This window comes from Protopterus annectens, chromosome 10.part0 (genome assembly GCF_019279795.1).
Source record: "Protopterus annectens isolate FY-2018-M chromosome 10.part0, PAN1.0, whole genome shotgun sequence".
NCBI lineage: Eukaryota > Metazoa > Chordata > Ceratodontiformes > Protopteridae > Protopterus > Protopterus annectens.
The window spans coordinates 1,396,834,258-1,396,858,699 of NC_056744.1; the positions used below are offsets into that span (position 1 = coordinate 1,396,834,258).

General features: G+C 38.0%; 1 protein-coding gene across 2 annotated transcripts in view; it reads right to left on the reverse strand.

The window, feature by feature from the left end:
• Positions 1 to 24,442, reverse strand: part of LOC122813614 (mucolipin-2-like) — a 1,348,087-nt gene that overhangs the window by 36,872 nt on the left and 1,286,773 nt on the right. For both annotated transcript variants that reach the window (XM_044086031.1, XM_044086029.1), the window contains one exon: positions 1,445 to 1,581. In XM_044086031.1, the coding sequence (XP_043941966.1) occupies positions 1,445 to 1,581 (137 nt within the window). The remainder of the gene's footprint in view (positions 1 to 1,444; positions 1,582 to 24,442) is intronic.

Genomic DNA, 24,442 nt, shown 5'->3' on the forward strand with positions numbered 1-24,442 from the left:
ATAGAAAACAAGGTCCCTCACAAGCAGTCTTTGCAGGAAATCTTTATGTTGTACTTCTAACAGGGTTTCCATGGTCATGTGCTCACCTTGCAGCCAATGCCCTGGCCTCTGTTCAAAGAGAGAAATGATGCCGGTGTTCCTATTTTTTTTTTTTTTTTTTTACATTCAGTATTGTAGTGTCAGGTAACTTTTCCCCGTCATTTTAAAATTCATGTCTTGCATCTATTATAAGACAAAATATAAGCAATATGGCACAGGTCTGCTCAGAAAATTAGTACAATGACATATATTGCTTCCTGAAATAATTTTACAGTAATTTAGGGTACGTCTCTCAGACTAAGTGCAAAATAAAATGTCAGGGCTCCACAGGGGAAACACCCTCCCAAATCAGATCCCCTAGCTTCCCAGTGGGCATCTACTTCACCATACAATTTATTTTTTTCTTTATAACCTTCCTAATTAATTCACACTAACCTCTGGAATGAAAATGCTACTGCACCTCCCTCAAAACATTGCCTACCAGTACTTTGCAATTCTAAATTATTAATCATCAGTAAGCTAACGGCTGTCATCAACATAAACATGCTCTATATGATACACAAAGTGTCAAAATAATGAATGTCAGCTGTACTTTATGTCTGCATATCATTGCAAGTCTACTGAACAAGGTTTATTTTTTTTTATTTTGAATTTATAGGAGCACTGATCCCATTAGACCTTTTTCAGTCATAACCTGTGGGTAAACACAGGCTAAGACTGAAATACCCTATGGGTAAACACAACAGATCTGTAACATTATATACAAACTGAACAACAAAATACAATATATGCATACATTACATATGAAGTCCACATCAGAACTGGGTTGAAATAGTTAAACTAAAACAACTAAGATTTAACAGTTTTCCAGTTACTACCAGTTTAGTACTAGATGAAGGCACATTTCCACAGGTTATTCGGAAACGGTTTCAAATACATTATTCAAGAGACTGACGTGAGGAAGTTTCACACTGATAATATTGCCTTTAGTAATTTCACAGTTAGACTGATGGATCAAGAAGTAATGTGGGAAGGCATCACAAGAGGAAATTGTGATCTACTTTTTGTGCCTCAAGCATGCAATAGGAAAAACAGGTAAGTGAACCTACTGTCAAGGCATGAAGGCTTTTGCTTTTCTAGTTTTATATAATCAGACAACTCTATTACTCAAACAAGCAAAAACTTGTGCTTTATTACAGTGCTGTAAAACCTTTGCTTTTCCTTCATTTTTGGGTGAAGAAAAATTTCAACACATAAACATGAGTGCAAGTATTTACACACCACAAAACTGATAGAACCACACAATGCTACTCTGGTACAATTTCGTCTCATCTGCAAAATAATGAAATGCATTCTCGGACATGTATTTTTTCTAGTACTTATATTTCACAAATGTAAAACAAACCTTTTACAACAGCAGATGAATGGATTTTGATTCGAGTCTTCTTGCTTATGTCCCAGCGTCTCTGAATCTGGAAGGTCATTACATTCTTCCAAAAATGCATGCAGATCAGTTACAGGGAAGCCATTCTGCTGGTATTTCTGGAAGAAATGTGGCAATGTAAACATCTACATAAACTGTAATATTATCCATCTCAGAGAAATAAATTAAAAGGTTCATTATCTATATTTACATATACCATGCATTTAACGTAGGACAATCTGCAACATTATGGCATCAGCAGTCTAAGCTAATGAAGCCCCACTGGAGTGTTAACGTAACAAGAAGAACAATCTCCCTGAAAGAAAACCAGGGAACTGGACTTTTGCAGGGGCCACCCATATTGGGCAGAGTCCTTCACACATTCTGAGATTAGAATTTCTTCTTTCCCCGCTGTTATGTGACACTGAAAATTAAGTGCACAAAAGTCTTCCACAATGATCCTGTATATCTTAAGAATAAACAGACTTCAGACTAGTATGCTAACGTAGTTACAACCCCAAATAACTGATCACATGCAGACATGTTTTTTTCATGTAAGACACTGACAGCTTAAAGATAGTGTAGAAAAGGGGTGAAATGACCTTTGATTTTTTTGCATAAAAATGTTCACATGCATCTTTACACATACAAACACTTTTTTATGCAAAAATCAAAGGTCATTTCACTCCATTTTACATACAAAATTACCTTAAAAATTGCTTCGGAACACATACGTCTAAACTTACACAGCCATGTTTATGGCATTAATATTAGTGGGCAGGAAGGAGGCGGTTACATCACTTTGGATTTCAGCCCTAACTATGGTTTATCAGTATGGGTAAGTAATTGTGAATCAAGTTAAGCAATTGCCAAACTTTTAACAGTTTGGTACTTACATAACTTACCCACTTTAATCCTGCATAATTAGTGCTGGAACCAAAAGTGAAGCAACTGCCTCCTTCCCACCCACATCATATTAATGCTGCAAACACGGCTGTGTAAATTTAGATTTCCACATTCTGAAGCAGTTTTTAAAGTAGTTTTATTTGGAAAATGTAATGAAACGATCTTTGGTTTTTCATAAAAAAGTGTCTGCATCCATAAAAATGGATGCGAACATTTTTATGCAAAAACCAAAGGTAATTTTGCCACTTTAGACATGATATTTAACAGTCCACCAATATTTCCAGGAAGCAGGAAAAACTTCCCGTAACACTTTCTATGGAGCAACAGGTATGCTAAGAAATTGTCCATGACTACAACAAATTCATTATAAAAAAAGCTTTTTATTCAAAATCTGGTTTTCATAAGTAGAAGGTTTTACTGCAATGATTTACAAATTCATTTTACATGCGGCTTGAATGAAAGTAATTGTTGGCAGAGTGCTTGTTATGAAGCAGTGATCTGATGCCCTGACACAGTGAATCTCCATTTTGTTGAAGTACAGGGGGGACTGCAATACAGTCACACACTAGAATTTTGCTCCTCCTGTACATTCTTGGAGTTAGCATATTTAAACTGTATTAGTTAACTTCTGAAAAAGGAAGATTGTAGTACTTTGATTTTTAGTTACACTGTTTACTCAGTTCTTCTCTGTAGCCACACACACTCAAAATAATACAATGGTAGATAGATTTCTAGCTTACAATGCGGCTTCACTACTTTTTTCACATGTTAAATTGCAGTGTAAGGTGCTGTAGTTTCTGCTTGCCTTTTTAGGCAGGAACAAACCTTCCTGGCAATGCATTTAGCACAGAAATACAGAGTGTAGAACTTGAGAAAAACAGCAAAATGCGAGTCAAAAATACTTTGTTTCAGCTACACTAGTCATGAGACACTAGTCTACGCCACTTCTACTAAAATGGATTTATCCTCTCTATTAAATCGAGCATTACTAAGTCTCAACTGTATTAGTCATGTAGTAATTTCTAATTTACTGCTTTGCCCTGAGTTATGGCTGAAAATGCCTTTCACTCGCTTGTTAGTCAACAAGACAGTTTAAACCATGACCCAACTTCCTTCTGGCTCTCATCCCTAAGAAACATTAAAATATGCTTTCTTAAGAGTGGTCTCCCACAAAAAATTTCATCATCTAACCTCCAAATGCAAAGGATACTCACAGAATCTATGGTATAACAATGTATTTGCATTTTCTGAGGAAAAACAGCACAAGTTAAAATAAATATTGGTAGGGTTAAAGTTATAGCATCTTATTCTATTAAAAATGAAACTGACATCCATTTATTGACTGTATATATAAAGAGCTATACTTGAGAGGTAATAGACCAAGCCTAAATTAAACAAGGTTTAAGGCTATAAATATTAGGCTACAGTCTACTTGCTTTTCTGTGCGCTAAACATGCACAACTTGATAAAAGGTTGAGCTGCATGGAATCTGTAAGTTAAACTTCAGAGTAGTGCTTGCTAAAAGTGGAGGAGTACACCTGCCTGCAGGTGAGCTGTCATCTACAAAATTAAACACTTAGTGCATGGAGTAGGGTGATTGCACTCTGATATTCGGGAAAAAAAACAAATTAGTTATGAGCTACAGTGGTGGGAGACCAGACAAACAAATGTTAAGCACCCCCTGCTTAAATTGTTGAAGTCAAGTCTCATGCGATACTGTAACATCTGCACCACTAAATGACAGAGGCATAATAAAGATTTGGTTCTGCACGCTGTTTGTACCAATAGGTCTCTCTTCCTCTTACAAACTTAGAAAGTAGCTAGAATAACAGGATGCATGGGTTCTGCACGCTGTCTGTACCGATAGGTCTCCCTTCCTCTTACAAACTGAGAAAGTAGCTAGAATAACAGGATGCATGTTCAGAAGCATTTTATCTGAAGGATAGGAACTCAAACTGAAATGTATGTCACTATTCAGTGACTTCAGTCCTCCCTGATTTATCTGAAAACTATGGATTTTATGACACCAAACTGGGCAAAATCTGGATAGTTTACAGGCATGGCAAGGAATGTGTAAATGTAATGGACTGTGTGTATTACACTGCATTTCTGACAGCCTCTAACTGCTTTATGGCTTTGATAGTCAGCAAAACACTTGGTGTTATTTATTCATTCATTCATTCACTAACTCGTTAATTTTACACTGTTGCTGGTCTTCTTGAATTTCTCTAGCTACCAACATCGGACTCTGGTTCAAGTTGAAGGTACTCCTTGTTCTTCTAGTCAGCGCTGTGGAGTAAAACGTTAAACATATTGGTATACCAAAGGGTTACTGGCAAAAGAAAGGATGGAAGGCAACATTTAAGTTACCTGGAACAAAACAATACCACCCAAACATTGAGCTTGCTTCACACAATAACCGCATACCTCTCAACTGTTCTGGTGTAGGTGTGGTGCTATGATATTTGACCAGTGATTTGTCTGTGCTCATCCCAGATTTATTGACGTTCTTCATAAGGTTACACCTCTTTAAGGGTATATCATTATCAAACAAGTGAAATAAGCCCATACAAAAATTGCCTGTTACTATGTGTGGTCAACAATTTAAAGATCATCTGTTCTAACAAAAAAGTGTGTTTCTACATTTGAACCTTCAGTTCTTACCTTTCACCCCTGTTTTTTTTCCCAGAGTTCCCAACATTTAAACCTTGATTTTAACTTCATGACTATCCATGGATTCCCTTACTCTTTATCCTCTTAGTTTCTTGGATCTGTCACAGACCAATGTTACCCCTCTCCTAAACATTGTTATAGGGCTCATAACTAATAAATTCAACAGTTCTCGATTTCACCATAATAACTTTCCAATTTTTATTTTAACATTTCTTACTGAAAAAGAAAGTGAGTATAAAGGAATTTTTAATACAATTCCCTATCATTCATTTTTTTCTTTGTGTGTGTGTATGTGAGCGAAAGCGCTTGAGGAGATTGTTGTTTGTTATTAAAGCAAGAAAGTTTTATGTAAGTTGCAGCCTTTCATTTTCTGCCTTGCGGAAGAAGGAATATCAGCATTTCATCAACTTTTTATTCTGGGCTTCCAGAGCCAGCTTCCAGGTTGTGGATCTGCTTTGCTTTATATATATATATATATATATATATATATATATATATATAGGTTTACTATAAAAATTGGGAACACCTGAATAAAATCCGGTCGTTTGTGCGAATCATATCACTGAAAATCATCACAGGAACACAGGCACTATGTTGAATATAATGCCAAAGTTGAACAATCGCATTATTCGACATATGCCTTCCCCTGCAGCTTACTCAACACCACCGAAGTTGAACATGTAAGCAGTAGATATGTACTGCACAACACAGATATGCCCCCCTGCACCTCCCATGCCCCAACTCCAAGACTGCACTATAGTGGAGAAAAGGGTAATTTCCCGATCCCCACTGCGTCATTATCTATATTTATAATGCCGATGACAGGTGTGCAAATGAACTGAGGCATTCGCAAAACTGAACACTCACAGCACTGGTGCAGCTTAGACGAAACAGTCCAACTGTTCGACATTCCCGTTTTCATCTAATCTGTACTCATAATTTTGATAGCAAGCCATATAGATATATATACATACACACACACACACACACACACACACACACACACACACACACACACATACATTGTGTGTGTGTGTGTGTATATGTGTGTGTATATATATATATATATATATATATATATATATATATATATATATATATACATATACACACGTGCACATGAGCGATTGTGTCATGTTTTAGCTGGTCTCATTAAAACATATTTGGCCTACACTGTCAGGCTATGAGCATCTCCTCTCTCTCTAAAATAGTCAGAACGCATCTCCTCCATTTCTACATACAGGTTCAATATCTAATCTGTCAAAAGAACCCATCCACAAACTTTTCCAAGGTACTTCCACAGCAAGGATGACTGTCAGATTTCATTCTCCAGCTGCCATTAACCTGTTCTCTGAAAACTGTTTAATCAGCATCAGAATAAGCTTTAAATAAGGGGTACTTATTCAAGGAAGGGCACAAAGTCTGGCAGACATGAACACAAGATTCACCGTCACTTATCTCTGTGCCTAACAAATCTTGCATCAGGCACATGGAGACAAAATAAGGCAGGTATCAAAAGTCAGACACCCTACTCTTCTACTACCCCCTGAAGACTGGAAGAATCAGGACACTTTTAATGTTCTTGTTGTTTAGTGGGACTCTTAGAGATGTACAAAACTTGGTTTATGCTTGATAATCTTTTATTATAACCATGCTAGAAATGCCATTAATAACCAAGAACACATCTAAACTGCACCAAGAGTTAAATTCATTTAAATCTAGTCACTGAGAGGTTGCCTCAGCCATCTGACTCTCACCTCTGTTCTCATGACTCCCGTCAGCCCAAACAATACTAAGAATCAACAACTCCATTTTCCCCAATTTTATATGGGGTCATGTTCATTTCCAGTACTCATACTTTTAACAGCCAGACACACTTTTTATTACTTCTTTACCATATCTCTCAATTTCTCTTATTTAAAAAGTCTATTTTTTTTCATAGTCACTAGGTATCCCTTCTGAAGTAATTTTTGCCCTCTCTCCCGAATAAGTAGGGATGTACTAGAATCTAATTTTACATTATTACACTGCATATTTATCTTAGTTTCTATTGGTGCATGATTTGATTTAGTTATTAGATGGCTCTCAGAGCTTACACTTCAGTACACATAATTTCTATCCAGCTTAGCCCATTTATTTTATGAAATATTTAGAGTCCCAGTTCTTGATAATAAATTTACAATTTATTTGCCAAATACTTTTATATTTTATAAATATAACCTTTCTTGTTATATTTTTCCCTTCCGAGTTCCTGATACATCCTCTCTATTGTGAACCAAGTTCCTCTCCCCATCATAATTATAATTTCAGCAGAGAGTACTATCTTCAAAAATTCTCCAGCTCCATAAATAGTAGTTTTATGTAGAATATAAATACATACACCAGGGTAATCTTCCTCCCCTGCTAATATTCCCTTGCTCACACAAAAATACAACTATCCTTTTCCCTTATTTTCTTACTATTGGAGCCACTATCAGTATTGTCAATCCTTTCCGCTTCCCTTTGTTCCTGATATTCTGCTGAACAGTCACACTAAAATACTTTTGTCAGATTCAAAACCACTTCTAACCAACTCTCTCTCCTGTAATATTGCTTCTTTTACTATACACTTCTTAAATCTGTTTTGCTGTCTGTACCTGTAAACACATTTACATTCCATGTTAATACTGACAAAGTAGTCAATTGTGCTAAAAAGCTTTTATACCCACATACTACACACAACAGTTATTTGAATACATTTCCATTTTGCAGCTTACATGCACATACTTATGACAAGTAGACTGTCCTTGTATGGAGATTTTGATGCTTCTAATCTCTATCTGAAGTCCTATCACATTTTCAATTTCAATAAACATACTCAAGATACAAAAAAAATTTAAATACAATCCCTTTTCAGCTCTCAAAAACATACAAAACTATATGAACTTTCCAAAAAGTAAGCACATATATCTCTAATTAGGAGCAGTTGGACAAACTCATCTCTGTACCCATAGGTACTGCCTATAGTTAAGGATTCCATACTAAACTGCATGTCAGAACATGCCGCTCTCTTACACAGACTGCTATCTGTTCTGAACTATACTTTCACTAAACCTTAAATCTTAGCCTTAAGAAAAAGTACACTGGTTAACCTTAAATAAAGAGTTCTGTACTCTAATATACAAGTACCAAGGTCTTATGGTACGGCAACTGCCTGTAGAACTATTAACCTTCACTAAGTTTAAGCTTCTTTTCTTAATGTATTTTTTTCACTGAACATCTGGCCAATCTCTCTTTAAATGTTAATTTCATTTAATCATACAGATTTTACTGAGAACATAACGTGGACACCTCTGGTGATTAACTGCAAGCACCTACAGATTGACAGTCTTCAGCCAAAAGCAGGTGCCAGTGAGTAAAATCCAGCAAGTTACTCTGAAAATGAAAGAATGAACTACAACTTTACATATATTTCATTATTTTCCCTTGTTTATTTTTTAGGTCTTTTACTTTCAAAATTGTTTAGATCTTAAATAACATTAAGCCAGACATCTACTCCTATAAAATCTAAGGCAGTCATCCTCCTTTAATTCTATATCTAAAATGATTCTAGGTTTGACATCTTTAAACTTCCATTTTCCTCAGCCACATCTCCCAGATACTTGGAGCTGTTAACCTGTTTCATTAATTTTCCCTTCTATCTCAAGTTTCAATTTCTTCTGATAACCCAACTTGCTGACATGACCACTCATCGGTCATCTGCAGTTGCTTAGGCCCATATGCCTTCAGTCTTGCATTCCAGTCTATCATTTATTGACATTCCTGTTCAGAGTCTGTATGTAATACCACATAATCTGCATAGAACAACTTATGTCCCACCCAACCAATTCGCTAATGTAGTCCTTCACAGGTATGAACAGTGATGGCCTCACAGTTGAACCCTGATGCACACCCAGTCCCGCTGAGAACTCATCAGAGTCTGAACACTGCTCATCAAGTGTGTCCTTTTACACAGCCTTTACCAATTCTACTAATTTTTCTAAGAGTTTGAGCCATTGCAGGACTGCCCAAATCAGCTTTCCTGGGACCCTATCATAAGCTTTCTCAAAGTATAGGAATGCCTAGTTGGATTCTTTCCTCATCTCCAGCTTTTTCTCCACTACCTGTCTCACTGTAAACATTTTAATCAGTTGTGTTACAACCTGATCTGAATATGGACTGCTCACCTCTCATCTTACTTTCTACTACTCTGCATTTTGGTTTATCAATCACTGTTTTCATACTGCCCAAAACTGTGTCTATCCTGTCTATCATTGCACATTGGCACTAGTATAACTACTCACCGGTTATTTGGGATATGCCTCTCGCTTCCCATAGTGCTACGGGTACCCTCAGGAGCCATTCTTTCTTACTCATCTAAAATTTTATTCATATCTGCTGTGATCTCATCTGAGGTAGCTACTTTCCCTGGCTTCTTGTTCCTTAGTACTAACCTTAAATAAAGAGTTCTGTACTCCTAATATACAAGTATCAAGGTCTTATGGTAGGGCAACCGCCTGTAGAACTATTAACCTTCACTAAGTTTAAGCTTCTTAATGTATTTTTTTCACTGAACATCTGCCCAATCTCTCTTTAAATGTGGGCTGTTTGTCATCATAGGGTATATATAGGGCAGTACAACTTCTGTGGAGTTTTCTTCATTCAGAAGTTACTACAATAATCTTACCACACTTGCCCAATAACACTTCCTCATTTCCACAAACCTACCCTTTCTTCACCATAACTCCTCTGCTATTAACCACCATCTTCTCCTTGAATCTCAACATTAAAGGACTCCTGTAACACAGGACTTTATAACTGTGTGCATTTCATATAAGGTGTCATTTCACTTCTCTTTCCTAAAATTAATATGTTTGCTTCCTTGTACATATATTGCTTAGTACTTAAGTTACAAGTTTAATTTACCAGTAATGTACTGTAGACATTCTTTATTAGTCTTGAATATTTTGTACAGCTTTTCTTCACATGCCTTTGCTGAATAGGGGGCTTCACACCCAGTTGGACTTTTCTAGTCAACAAATTCAAAGTACTGCTTCCATTTCCCTTTGATGTCCAATGGACTGGTATGCACATTGTTGCTGGCATTCCCCAATGACCATCTTTATCTTTCAGTCTTTGTCTTACACCCTGAAGTTTGGAAGGTAATACAGATACCCGATATTCTAATAGGAGAATAAAGAAAGGAACATTTAAATGTGGTCATTGTTCGCAATGCACCTATGTTATAAACAAAGACGTTTTCATAGAAAGTAGAAACAAAGCTAGAAAGTAGGGATTTTAATAATTGTGATTCTAAAGGCTTGGTATACCTGGCATTGTGTAAGACATGCCAAGGTTTTTATGTTTGAAGAACAGAAAGGAAACTAAAAAGGAGAACATACGAACATATATATGACATACAGGTGAAAAAGGAAACAAATGCACTGTATAAGCATAGTAAGGAATACCCGGAGGCACAATTTACATTTTATGTTATTGAGAGAGTAGACATAGATAAAAGGGGAGGGCTGTGAGAAGAAAGAATAGAATATAGGGAGAGAGTCAAACAAAGCCCCTGGTCTTAATGAAAATATTTCAGAGCCCCTCTTTTGAAAATAAGATCAGCCAAATTGTAATATGTGTCTGATAGGAATTTCAAGAAAGTTGCTCAAACCTTATAAAGTGTCCTAAATGTTTTATAAATTCTCTACATACTTTTTACTTAACATCTTTTTTGTTAAGTAATTATTACAATGTTCATTTGAATGCAATTTTAATAACATAGTTTTTAATAAGTTTTTTTAATTAAACAGTAATATGTTAATTATGTATTTTAACATATGTATGTATTTATAGACCAAACATATATTAAAGTAGGCATTTTTAGAACACACTCTATGTAAGATATGTTTTAAGGTAAAGGGAATGGTTTATTTTGTTGTTCCTTGCAAAATCTTGTACGGCCACTAGATGGTGCTAAACGGATTAGTTTTTGCAGAAGTATTTCTTAAATCAAAAGGAAAGTTTAATTACATTTTTTACTTATTTAGTATTTTTTAATTCATTCATGCATTTTACCAAATTTGAATACAGTTTTAAAAGTGAATAGTTATTTGTAATAAGATTATGTGATTTTGTGATTTAGTAATGCATTGGCACACATCTTTAAATTTGTATCATGTAAAACATAAAAAGTTAACTCAGGTTAAAAGCACTTTTTTCACTTTTTCTCAATTATAAGTTGATTGCTTAGCAAAGGTGATTTGTTAATTGAAATAATGTGCTCTATAAAAGGTGTTAGCTTTGGAAGCACCCACATCTGATGAAGTAGGAGAAACGAAAACATACTGTGTATTTGGAGGTGTTTATGTGAACTGTTTGTGGCTTGTGGATTAAACTTCTGTTTCCTGTGGCAGCTTCGGTTCTATGCTTTATTGTTTAACCTTCTGGGTCATCATACTGTCTAATTTCAAGGTTGTTTATCATGTTGGTGAACGGGTTACCTTATTCATTTATAGTTTTTGTTGCTAGCCTTATGGAAGGTGAAACGAGCATGGAAGGTGACAAGGAAGAGGTTGGTCAAACCAGAAAACTGATTGGGCAATTGTCCCAATTGATAGATCTTTTGACTCCATTGAGCCAATCAATGGTTGACTGTGTTAAGAGGGTGTTCGAGGGGAGGAACCAGGAAATAAACAGCCGGCAAAAACGGCGCGAAGACGGGCGCAATAGTGGTGCATCTAATTCTTGTAGTTCTGCTTCAAATAACACAAATTTTTACAACACACCAAGGATTTTGGCAGGAAGAGGGGAAAAGTACAGTTTTGTACCTACCATAAATGTAGATGTTCGAGGATTCCCTTGCTGCAGTCCTGACTATTGGGTATAGTCCGGTCATGGCGCCTTTTAGAGACTGACGTAGTACAGGGTACTACGCGCACACTGGACGCCATTCCTCAGTCTTTTCTTGCCCCAGATGTCAGAAGACCCAAAAGACAAGTCCCAAAACAACCTGCCCCACAAAACATGTACAACATGTACAGCAATATATGCCAAAAATATAAGCATGTAAACTCACCTACACAACCACCCTGAAACACAGAGGGAAGGAGGGAGGGTAATTGGACTGCAGCAAGGAATCTCGAACATCTACATTTATGGTAGGTACAAAACTGTACTATGTTCTTTGCAGTCCTGACTATTGGGTAGAATCCCAAAGCAGAGGTAAGGAGGCTGGCAAATTATAAAGTAGCAGGAGCTGACAACATGCCTTGTAAAACAGCTGTGGCAAAACCAGCCCTAGTCTTAGAGTATATAGGCAGGTGATAATGCCTAGAGAAAGTATGCACTGAACTCCAAGTAGCTGCTTCCAGAATATCCTTAGTTGCCACCCCTTAGAAATGCTGTTGAAGTGGCAGTAGCCCTAGTGGAATGAGGCCTAATCCCAGCTGGAACCTCTTTGCCATGATGGGAATAACAAAATGCAATGCAAAAGCCAATCCACCTAGAAATAGTTTGTTTTGACACAGGCTTGCCCTGTGAACTCAAAGCAAAAGAAACAAGTAACTGCTGAGACTGCCTAAAATTTTAGTCCTGCTCAAATAATAACGCAATTGCCTGTGTACATCTAAAGTGTGCAAAATCTTTTCCCTTTATTTTGAGGATCTGCAAAAACGAGGGCAAATGAATGGTTAGGTTTAAAGCCACACTAGAAACCACCTTAGGCATAAAGGAAGGATTAGTACGTAATGAAACCCTGTCCTTATGGAAAACCAAAAGGGCTCTACTGCCATAAGGGCCTGCAACTCAGACACCCTTCTGCAGAGAAGTAATAGCCACAAAAAGTCTTGCAAGTAATAATAGCCAACAGAAAAGCAGTTCCATGACAAATATTTCAATTCAGCAGTAGCTGCAGGCTCAAAAGGTTGTAGAGTTTTTCCAACACAAAATTGAGATCCCAAGCAGGAGTAGGAGCTATATTCTTTGCCCTCTAAGAAACTGCTTGAACAAAGGATGCGAAAACAAAGGTGGGTCACAATCATAGTGAGCTGAAATTGCTGCAGCATGAATCTTTATGGAAGAGAAGGACAAACCTTTGTCCAATAATTCAGTAAGATATTGAAGAGCCACACTCAAATTAGGCTCTGAAATCTCCAAAATAAAAATCTCTTCCATTTTTCCTCTCCTAGTACTAGGCCTTCTAGCTTCCATAATCACATTTAAAACTTGTTGAGGAAGCTGAGACCTGCTGTGCTTCAACACAGAATATGCCAAGCTGTGAGATGAAGAGATTGAAGCTTGACATTGAGCAGATGACCGTCCTTCTGAGATAACAGATGAGGAATCAGAGGTAAAGGCCATGGAGGCTTCTTTACAAGACTCCTTAGAAGTGGGTACCAGTGTTGCCGAGGCCAATCTGGAGCTATCAAAATCATCCTTGGCCTGTCTTGTCTGACCTTTAATAATACCTTTGGAAGAAGAGGCAGAGGTGGAAAGGCATAGACATGAAGGTTTTTCCAACTGAAAGACAGAGCATCCACTTTCCAAGCTGTGTGATGAAACCCCTTTGTGCAATACTTTGGCAGCTGGTGGTTTAGTGGAGACAGAACTATTTCTGGAGTTCCCCATGACACTGTCCATTTCTGCAATACATGAAGATCCAGTTGGGATCCATGATTTGTCTGCTTAATACATCTGCTAGGAGTTCTGTGCTCCTGGCAGAAACCTTGCCTGAAGAGTCAGTTGCAGGCTTTCTCCCATAAAATCATTGCTTGCCTGCATAGAGGATAAGAATGAGTTCTTGTTGATGTACCACATGACAGTTGTGTTGTCTGTTAGAATCAACACCTGCCCTGGAAGAAGTAACTCCTTGAACGCCATCAATGCAAACTGGACTGCTAACATCTCCTTCATGTTGATATGTAGATGCTGTAGTCTGGCAGGCCACTTGTCTTGTATCCACTTTCCATTTAGATCCTTGTTTAGGTGACATTCCTGAGCCCACAATCTTGGCAGTGCTGTGTCCATACATTTTGAGATACCATTGCAGCTTCCTCATATGCAGTTTGGCATTGGGAAGCACAGAATACAAGATGCCATGAACCCTAATGCTTGAAGGACTGTCCTTGCAGTCAGCACGGACTGATGAGATAATTGATGGAAGTAAAGTGACAGACTCTTTTGTTTGTCCAAAGGCCATCTGGGCTGCTGTATTCAGTCTCACACCCAGAAAGCACATGTCTTGAGAGGGTACTAGACTGGGACTTTATTCGTTCTGCAGAATACCCTAGGCATCTTAGCACTGCTATGACATATTCCAGATGCTGTAGAAGGTCTTCCTTTTCTTGAGCCAGAATCAGGCAGTCGCCCAAGTAAGGATAGATTTGAATGCCTTGAAGCCTGAAGTAAGCTATCACTGGAGCCAGAACCTTTGTGAATACTTAGATAAGCCAAAGGGCAATGCAGAGAACTGATAATGAAAATCTCCAGTTCGAAATCGCAGATACTTTAGCCTTATAGGCACATGTAGGTAGGCTTCCTTGAGATCCAAAGTTACCATCCAGTGATCCTTCCCCAGCAGAGCTCACACTTGCTGTAACGCCAACATCTTGAACTTGGGAATGTCCAGATCAGTGTAGAGGATAGATAAATCCAAAATTGGTCTCCACGAGTTGCCCTACTATGGTACTAGGAACATACAGGGACTGGCTGAATGGCCCCTATCTGGAGTAACTGAGACACTTGCTTGTGAGCCTCTTTTCTTTGTGGAGGAGGAACATCTGGCATGCCTTTGAAAGAAATAAAATCTGTAACCGTGATGAATGATATCCAGCACCCATCTGTCTTGAGTGATTAAATCCCAATTTTCTTTGAAAAGAGACAATCTTCCTCCCAAAGGAGCCTGCCAGAGAGGTCCCTGGCAGCTGAAAAGGCAAAGGACTGACCCTGCCCTCACCAGAAGTCTGAGCAGGTGAACTGTCTGATCTAGACTGGGAACCATAAGCAGGATATGTCCACCCCTTAGCAGGCCAATTTCTACTAAACTTGGAGGCTGCACCTGCAAAAATCTTTAACAGTCTGCATAGACTTAGCTTTGTCCTCCATTTTCTTTAAAACTGCTTCCACAGGCGGTCCAAACAACACATCAGACTGTAAAGGAGCATCCAAAATCCTGGCCTTAACATGCTCAGCTAAATTCTGATCCTTCAACCAGGCATGTCTAGAACAGAACTAGTAGCAGCCAGAGGCCTGAACAGCATCAAAACCACACTGCAAAGAATGCTTAGCCACTTGTTCAGGCACATGAACCAAATCCAGCAATTCTTTACACTCAGTACCTTCCAAAGCATCCACCTTAGATTTCAATTGTGAAAGGAGATAATTCTGATATTTCAGCATATGAAACTGACCTATCCAAAGCCCTTGCCTCTTTATCAGAGGGTACAGGATTTTAACCACAGAAGCTTTAACACCTTTAGGCCCCTGAGAAACAGTTTCTGGGTATCAGGCTTAACAGGAGCAGGAGGCAAGGAGTCAGGGTTCAGGAAGCCTCTGCAAAACATCCTCCACCACATTCAACACAGGAGGGAATCAGAGTAATCCTGGCCTTCCCATTTAAAGTGCTCCCTCATGGAGTGAAGAGTCTCTGAAAATGAAAAATCCTCAGGAGGAGGAATCATCCACATCAGAATCAGAATAAGCAGGAAACTCTTGCAAGCCTCCCACAGAAGACTCTGAAGCCTGTGAACACTGTTCAAAACTATCAAACTCCTGTTCCACCCTAGGCCTCTTATCAGGTGGGGGCATAGAACCTCTAATCAGAGTAATCAAATCTTCTGCCATTTTAAGCATATGCCCCCTCAGCCTGGCCTACCTCCTGAGAGGGCACATCCTGTAACAGTAAAGTATCTGCCTGAGACTCCATAGAGACTCCTGGCAAAACCCCTGTTTTGTCCTTGCGCTTTGGATGGCGGCGCGGAGCACATCCATCGGCATATTATAATTACAACGCCAAACAACCAAACCCTAGCACAATCAAGCCTCGCTCAGGCCCTAAACAAGGTATACACAATGTATGATAAATCTGCTTCCCACAAGAAATACAGTTATTCACTTTTTCTGACATCCGTTAAATACTGAGGCAAGAAAACTAAAATGTTCCCACGGGTACTTAGCCAACTCTGTTTCCGGGTTGAAAACCCTCGAAAATCTCAGAAAAGAACATCTAATAGTAGTGGAAGAAGTGAACAAGTGGATGCATCAAAATCGGCCAGTTCGCCAGCTGGCAATGGACAAAGTGAATCTGCAATGGACTTCCATAACTGGCTGAAGGTTAGTTTTTTGGCAGATTTTAAAAACAAAACCAGTTTCTGAAAGCTATAGAGAAAAACTGGTCAGGTTTGAAAAACTGCTCTACAAATATAAATCATTGGACATTGAAAATGCTTATTTAACTGAATGCATTTCTGAAAATATAGTCCCCAAGGGACTAAGAATTTTTAAATTTTCCAATGATGTTGTGTTTGGCAGCAATATGTATAAAGAACTTGTAGAAATTTATAACAGATGTGGGCTTGATGTATTAAGATGTATGATAGTAGAAAACAATAGTGTGAAAGATGAATTGTTAAAAGAAGGAGAAATGTTAAATGCATGTATAAAAGATGACTTGATTCACACCATTCCTGAGGAAAGAGTGAAGTATGATAACATTAGGAGAGACATAGATGGACAGTGCAATTAATTAATTAAACGTAAAGTAAAATAACTTGAAAGAGGCATAAATGAGTACAAGAATGATAGTGCATACCCTAAACCTAAGGTAGGAGGGAGGCATTGGGAATGGAGGAACAGTGAGGTAGGAAAAGGAAATGAAAATGTGAGGGTCAGTGAACGTGTTATAGATTTGGATGATTTTAGAGATGATTTTTGTGAGGAACAACCTTTAAGGAGCTCTGAAAGGTTAAAGAATAGGGATGGATACCAAAATGAAAAACAGGACTCGAATTTTCGAGGGGAAGCAAGAAGGGGGAGGATGAGGTACTGAATATGGTTAATATTTGGGTTGGGAGGGTGGCCTAATGGTTAAGGTGTTTGCCTTACAAACACGAGGTGCAGGGTTTGAGTCTCACAAAGGATAATTGGCTAGGCTTAAAATGGCTCGCAAGAGCAGTCAGCCTAGTACTAACCTATGAACCTATGAAACTATGAAACTATGAACCAACCACCCCGACTTAGAAATTTCAGACATTGTTCAAGATGAAATTAACCCTTTTAAATTTATTAAGTGTGATTTTACTATTTATAATTTTAGTCACATAATTTTAACAAATGAACATTTTAGTTTACTAAGTAAGGGTATCACATTTATTCCTTGGAACAAATCTTGCCAGTACATTAATAGATGTAAAAGAGTTCACCAGAAAAATTAATTTTCAAACCATTTTTAGTCAGAATATTAAATATGAACCAATAAGAATGACTAGGAGAAGTGTATTTAATCCCCACCCCCCACATCCCAGATAAAAAAACTTGGAAAATATAATAGAAAAAAAGATTAGGGATAGTTTTAATAAGGTAAAATTCAAAAATAACCTGAACCCACTTGAAAGTAAGACCTTAAAAGAAATTAATGGTGACAAAAATCTAAGAATTATGAAACCAGACAAGGGTGGTGGAATGGTTCTTATGGACAATATGACTTATGAGGGGAAATGAATGAAATTTTGAGGGATCCTGACATATTCCAATGTGTCTATAAATGAAATCAATATAGCGTACAGACATATAGATATGGTACTAGAGGATTTATTGGTAGATGTTTTAATAGGTAGCAAGACATATGGTTACTTAAAAGTGGAGAAGCCAAGATCACCCACCATGTTCGGGATTCCGAAAATACATAAGGATGAAATGAATCCACCCTTGCAACCAATAGTTTTGGCTGAAGGATCTAAAACCTTACCACTTGCTAAGTTTATAGATGGGGAAATTTAAGGCAATATGGGTAAAAAGGTGTAATATATTAAAAGACTCTCGGGATTTAAGAGGTTTAAAACAGGATTTATGGAAAGAGCATCTAAGATTTTTGACTATAGATGTAGTAGACTTGTTTTCAAGCATTCCCCATGAACAAGGATTAAAATTGTAAGAAATAGTGTTTGAAGACAACACTTTAAGCCATAATGAATGTACAGTAATTATGCAGTTGATTGATCTGGTTCTAAAGTATAACTTCATTTATTTTAAGGAAGAATACTTTCACCAGATAAATGGAGTAGCAATGGGGGCAGCCTGTGCCCCTACATATGCGAATTTGGTATTGGCTAAATGGGAAGAGAAATTTGTTTTACAATCACAATATAAGACGTGTTGGATACAGTACAAGAGATTTTTGAACGACATTTGTATTCTTTGGGTGGCACCAAGTGAACAGGTACCAGTATTTATTGATTTTTTAAATACAAGTACAGATTTTTTAGAATTCACTTATTCCTTGAGTAAAGATACTCTATAATTCTTGGACATAGAAATATATAAAAAAGACAATACATTTCAGTCCAAGGTTTATAGGAAAAAGACCTATTCGAACTCTTACCTACCTTATATGAGTGCTCATCCTATGTATTATAAAAGAAATATAGTAAAAGGCCAGTATATTAGGTCATGTAGGATGACTTCAAATGATGATGATTTTATGGAAGAAATGAATGTTCTTAGAAAAATGTTTAAGAATAGAAGTTATCCTGGTGAATAGAAGGAAGTAAATACAAGAAATGTGAATGAGAACTTCAGTAATGCATTGGTATTAGAGTACAATGCCAGTTCAAGGATAGTGACAGAAACAGTTGAAAATGAATGGAATAGATTCATAGCTTTCACTGATTTGGATAACATCTCGAAAAGTAATTTAAAAGTAGTATATAAAAATTCCAATAATCTCAAAAAACTACTGGAAGATAATACAGATACCCAATATTCTAATAGGAGAATAAAGAAAGGAACATTTAAATGTGGGCATTGTTCGCAATGCACCTATGTTATAAACAAAGACGTTTTTATAGAAAGTAGAAACAAAGCTAGAAAGTAGGGACTTTAATAATTGTGATTCTAAAGGCTTGGTATACCTGGCATTGTGTAAGACATGCCAAGGTTTTTATGTTGGAAGAACAGAAAGGAAACTAAAAAGGAGAACATATGAACATATATATGACATACAGGTGAAAAAGGAAACAAATGCACTGTATAAGCATACTAAGGAATGCCCGGAGGCACAATTTACATTATGTTATTGAGAGAGTAGACATAGATAAAAGGGGAGGGCTGTGGGAAGAAAGAATACAATATAGGGATAGAGTCAAACAAAGCCCCTGGTCTTAATGAAAATATATTTTCAACTCAGTCCTAGGACCCCTCCTGTTCGGCATATACTTCTCAGAGGTACAAGCAAGCACAGGAGGACTGTGGCTGACCAAGTTCGCAGATGACTGCAAACTAGGGGCTATAATTGACTCTACGGCTGACACAGACATCCTCCAAAAGGGTCTCACTGAGACAGATACCTGTTCTCAAAACAATGGCCTCAAGCTAAATGCCAAAAAGTGCATAGACATCCCCTATGGAAAAAACAAAGTACCCACAAATTACCACATAGGTGGTAGCCCCATAAATACGGAAGACGTAATAAGGGATCTGGGGACCCAAGTAGAAAGTAACCTCTCCTTTGATAATCACATTGCCAAAGTGGTTAAAAAATCCTTCTATGTGGCCCACCTAATCACAAAATGGTTTGTATCCAGATCAAAAGAGGTCATTGGGCCCCTCTACGCATCACTCATCAGACCCATCATAGAGTACAATGCCCCATTTGGGATGTACCTTACAAGACACCTGCAGCAACTGGAAAGACCACAGAAGTACCTCACCAAGAGGATCACTGGCCTCAAGCAAATGCCCTATGCAGCTCGAATGAAGAAACTCCAGTTGTACTCGGTTGCATACCGCCTACTCAGAGGTGATCTCTGCCTAACATACAAGGCCATGTCCAACCCAGAATTGAAGGACATGCTCCACCTAAAGAAAACCATATCCCCTCGAGCCACACGCTCCAGGGATCTAAACCTCAACACAACAATAAATAGTATGTGCTGGAGGGATATATTCCTGTCCCAGAGACTTCCCATGCTCTGGGACAAGATTCCAATCTACATTAGACAGAGCTCCTCGCTAACCCTCTTCAAGAGAAACCTTGACGAGTGGATGGGAAACAGAAAGTTTACCCCAGGGATCACTTCAATGGCTCTGCTGGACAGAGGCACAGGGAACTAATCTAAGGGGGTGGCGAAAGCCAACACATTCTGGCTAGGCTTATAAATGCCTTCGGGTAGATAGCCTAGTACCTACCTATGAACCTAAGTAAGTTCCAGATCCTTGCTAGTCTTGAGGGGACTTTCTGCATGACCTTTTTTCTAGCACCTTTACTATTGCCAACACTGCTGCTTTCCTCTGACTGGGTGGAACATTGGGGATCGTTTTTGGTTTTTGTTGGAGGAATTTGGGAAAATGGTATGAAATGATATCTGGACATGATTTTCTGCACCCAAGTGTCTTTTGTGATGGACGCCCAAGCTTCTCCGTGCAGAGATAAGTGCTCCCCAAATGGATCCAGAGTACAGCAATCAGGCAGTCTTCAGGAGCGGTGGTAGGGCTTTTAGAGAATGTATCTTGTGAAAACACATCTTTTTACCACCTTGTTGATTCCGGGAGAAGGTTGAGAAGAGGGCAGGCTCACTGGTCCGATGAGAGCTGGAGCGAGAATTAAACCTCATCTGGATTTGAGCCCTGAGAAACTTCTTCATCATTCTATCCACCCCTGGAGGACCTGCAAGATGAACCTGTAGAAGGTGGTCTGGACGCTTTCCTCAGTGTCTGTTAAAAAAAAAAAAAAAAAAAAGGTGAATGGAGCAGAGTTGATATTGGCTCCAGAAAGAAATGGGGAGATCCGATCCAAGAATATTTGCTGCCTGGAGTTGTAGCACACAATGTTGACATCACATCTGGTTTCTTAGAAACTTTAGCTGGAGGTTTGGGAATCAGAGCCGAACAAGGAGAATGGTCAGGAGACAGTTTCCTGGACTCCCTTTTTATGGAGCTGTGTCATGTCTCCCATTATCAGTATTTTTCAAGGGGGGTTCAAGTCCCAGCAGATAAAGAAGGTAGTAAGCCTTTTAACACTAACTTGTTTCCCCTTTCACTCAATGCACGGGAGTTGAATCACAAACAAATGGAGCAGACAACTTCTAGATGGGAATCATCCAAACAATAAACACACTCCCTGTGGGCATCAGAATCAGGGATGGTTTGCCAACAGGAGGTGCATTTCTTAAAGCCCATGGATTTGTCAGCCACATCAAAAAACAGTTGTAATAAAAGAAAAAAGAAGTTATGTACTCAACATAACATTCCATGTTTGTAGTCCATCTCGCCCTTCATTCTTACATATGGGTTCGGAGCCGATCCTCGGCTGCGACTCAGCCGATTGCAAAGCTTGAAGTCTCTCAGTTGGTTCTTGGCAAGGTAGGTATCCCATAGTGCACTAGTAAGAAACCCTAGATCTTGTTCGTTGCTATCTAAAAAATATTTCCACAAGGAACAACAAAGATGAAAGGTCTCCGCCCTACAGAAGATAAATACTATCTTGTCTCCAGATCCTCCAAGGATACATGGATGGGGGTAGATGGGTGGGTTCGTAAGAATGAAGGGTGAGATGTTCTACAAACATGGAATGTTATGGTGAGTACATAACTTCTTTATGTTCTGTAGTCCTATCTCGCCTTCATTCTTACATATGGGACAGCATCTCTAGCACCTTTTTCTTGGGTGGCTCATGGGAATATACTCCTAAGAACCATGGACCCAAAGGAGGTTCTACCCCTAGAGGCCAAATCCAATTTGTAATAAGTAATAAAGGTATGAGGGGTAGCCCAAGTTGCTGCTGCACAAATACTGTCAATAGGGACTCTGGCTTGAAAAGCAGCAGATGTGGATATGGATCTGGTAGAATGAGCCTTAATTTTAAATGGGAGTTCCTTGCCATTGGTAGAGTAAATAAATGAGATGCAGTTTGAAATCCAATTTGATAAAGTTATCTTAGAGACTGGCATACCTTTTCTTGTCTCAGAAAAAGATACGAACAATTGGTCTGATTTTCTAAACTCCTTGGTTCTATGTAGATAGAACCTTAACTGTCTGTGAACATCAAGTTGATGAAACATATTCTGCAATGTTTGAATGATTAGGAAAAAAGACTGGCAGTTCAATAGTTTGAGTCAAATTAGACTGACAGCAAACCTTGCGGATGAAGGACGGATTTGTACGAAGGGAAACTGTCTCTATGACAAATCAAGTAAGGAGGTTTGACTGACAGTGCTTGTAACTCTGACACTCTTCTGGCGGATGTAACAGCTACTAGAAAAATGGTCTTCCATGAAAGGAACTTCAATTCACAAGAATGTGCAGGTTCAAAAGGCGGGGAAGTAAGTTTGGACAGAACAAAATTTAAATCCCCCTTTTGAAAATAACATCAGCCAAATTGTAATGTGTCAAATAGGAATTTCAAGAAAGTTGCTCAAACCTTATAAAGTGTCCTAAATGCTTTATAAACTCTCTACATACTTTTTTACTAAACATCTTTTATTGTTAAGTAATTTTTATACAATGTTCATTTGAATGCAATTTTAATAACATGGTTTTTAATAAGTTTTTTAATTAAACAGTAATATGTTAATTATTTATTTTTAACATATGTATATATTTATAAACTAAACATATATTAAAGTAGGCATTTTTAGAACACACTATGTAAAAAGAAGTTATGTACCTACCATAACATTCCATGTTAGTTGTCTTCATCTCGCCTTCTTTCTTGCTTGTTGGGATCGGAGCAGAGGATCAGCTCTGATTCCAACAAGCAAGAAACGAAGGCGAGATAGACAACTTAACATGCTATGTTTTAAGGAAAAGGGAATGGTTTCTTATTTTGTTGTTCCTTGCAAAATCTTGTACGGCCACTAGATGGTGGTAAATGGATTAGTTTTTGCAGAAGTATTTCTTAAATCAAAAGGAAAGTTTCATTTCATTTTTTACTCTAGTATTTTTTAATTCATTCATGCATTTTACCAAAACTGAATACAGTTTTAAAAGTGAATGGTTATTTATAACAAGATTATGTGATTTAGTAATGTATTGGCACACATCTTTAAATTTTTATCATGTAAAACATAAAATGTTAACATCAGGTTAAAAGCACAAATGCACTTTTTTCACTTTTTCTCAATAACAAGTTGATTGCTTAGCAAAGGTGATTTGTTAATTGAAATAATGTGCTCTATAAAAGGTGTTAACTTTGGAAGCAGCCCACATCTGATGAAGTAGGAGAAACAAAAACATACTGTGTATTTGGAGGCATTTATGTGAACTGTTTGTGGCTTGTGGATTAAACCTCTGTTTCCTGTGGCAGCTTCGGTTCTATGCTTTATTGTTTTACCTTCTGGGTCATCATACTGTCTAATTTAAGGGTGCTTAGTACTTAAGTTACAAGTTTAATTTACCAGTAATGTACTGTTGACATTCTTTATTATTCTTGAATATGTTGTGCAGCTTTTCTTCACATGCCTTTGCTGAATAGGGGGTTTCACACCCAGTTGGACTTGGTCAACAAATTCAAAGTACTGCTTCCATTTCCCTTTGATGTCCAATGGACTGGTATGCACATTGTTGCTGGCATCCCCCAATGACTATCTATCTTTCTGTCTTAGCCTTACACCCTGAAGTTTCTTTGTGCAATCCACTCAATCACTTTCCAGAGCCTGCCAGTTTGTTCCTTGTGGCTTATTTGCAACTGCAATTGCTCTCAGCTTCTTTGTTAGCCAATGTTCCTTCTTGGCCTAAACTGTCTTTTCTACCTCGTGCTTTTTCAGGCATTCTCCTTTCTTTTGATAACTTCTTGGACTTCTGCATTCCACCCTAGCTTTCCTTATGCGTCATACTTCCATAACTGACTTTGTCCCACAACAAATCCATAGTTTCCACACACACTGACATTATTCTTTGATTCCACTTATTTCCGCTTCATCCTAAGGTGCCAGAGTCCAGAATATTTCCTTGAATTCTTGTGTTTTCACTCCAGTCAACTTCCAGGTCCTTTAGCCTAGTCTCTGTTGACCTTTGAGTCTTTTCTGACCACTGATTACAGCCGATTGTGGCCAGTGGTTTAAGCTGTGTATACAAATTTTCACTGGGAATGTTTCTGCAATCTATGATTCTACCCCAATTCCCTTTGCTTACTAGAAGGAAGTCTACCAGAGTTGCATGTTGGCCACTCTT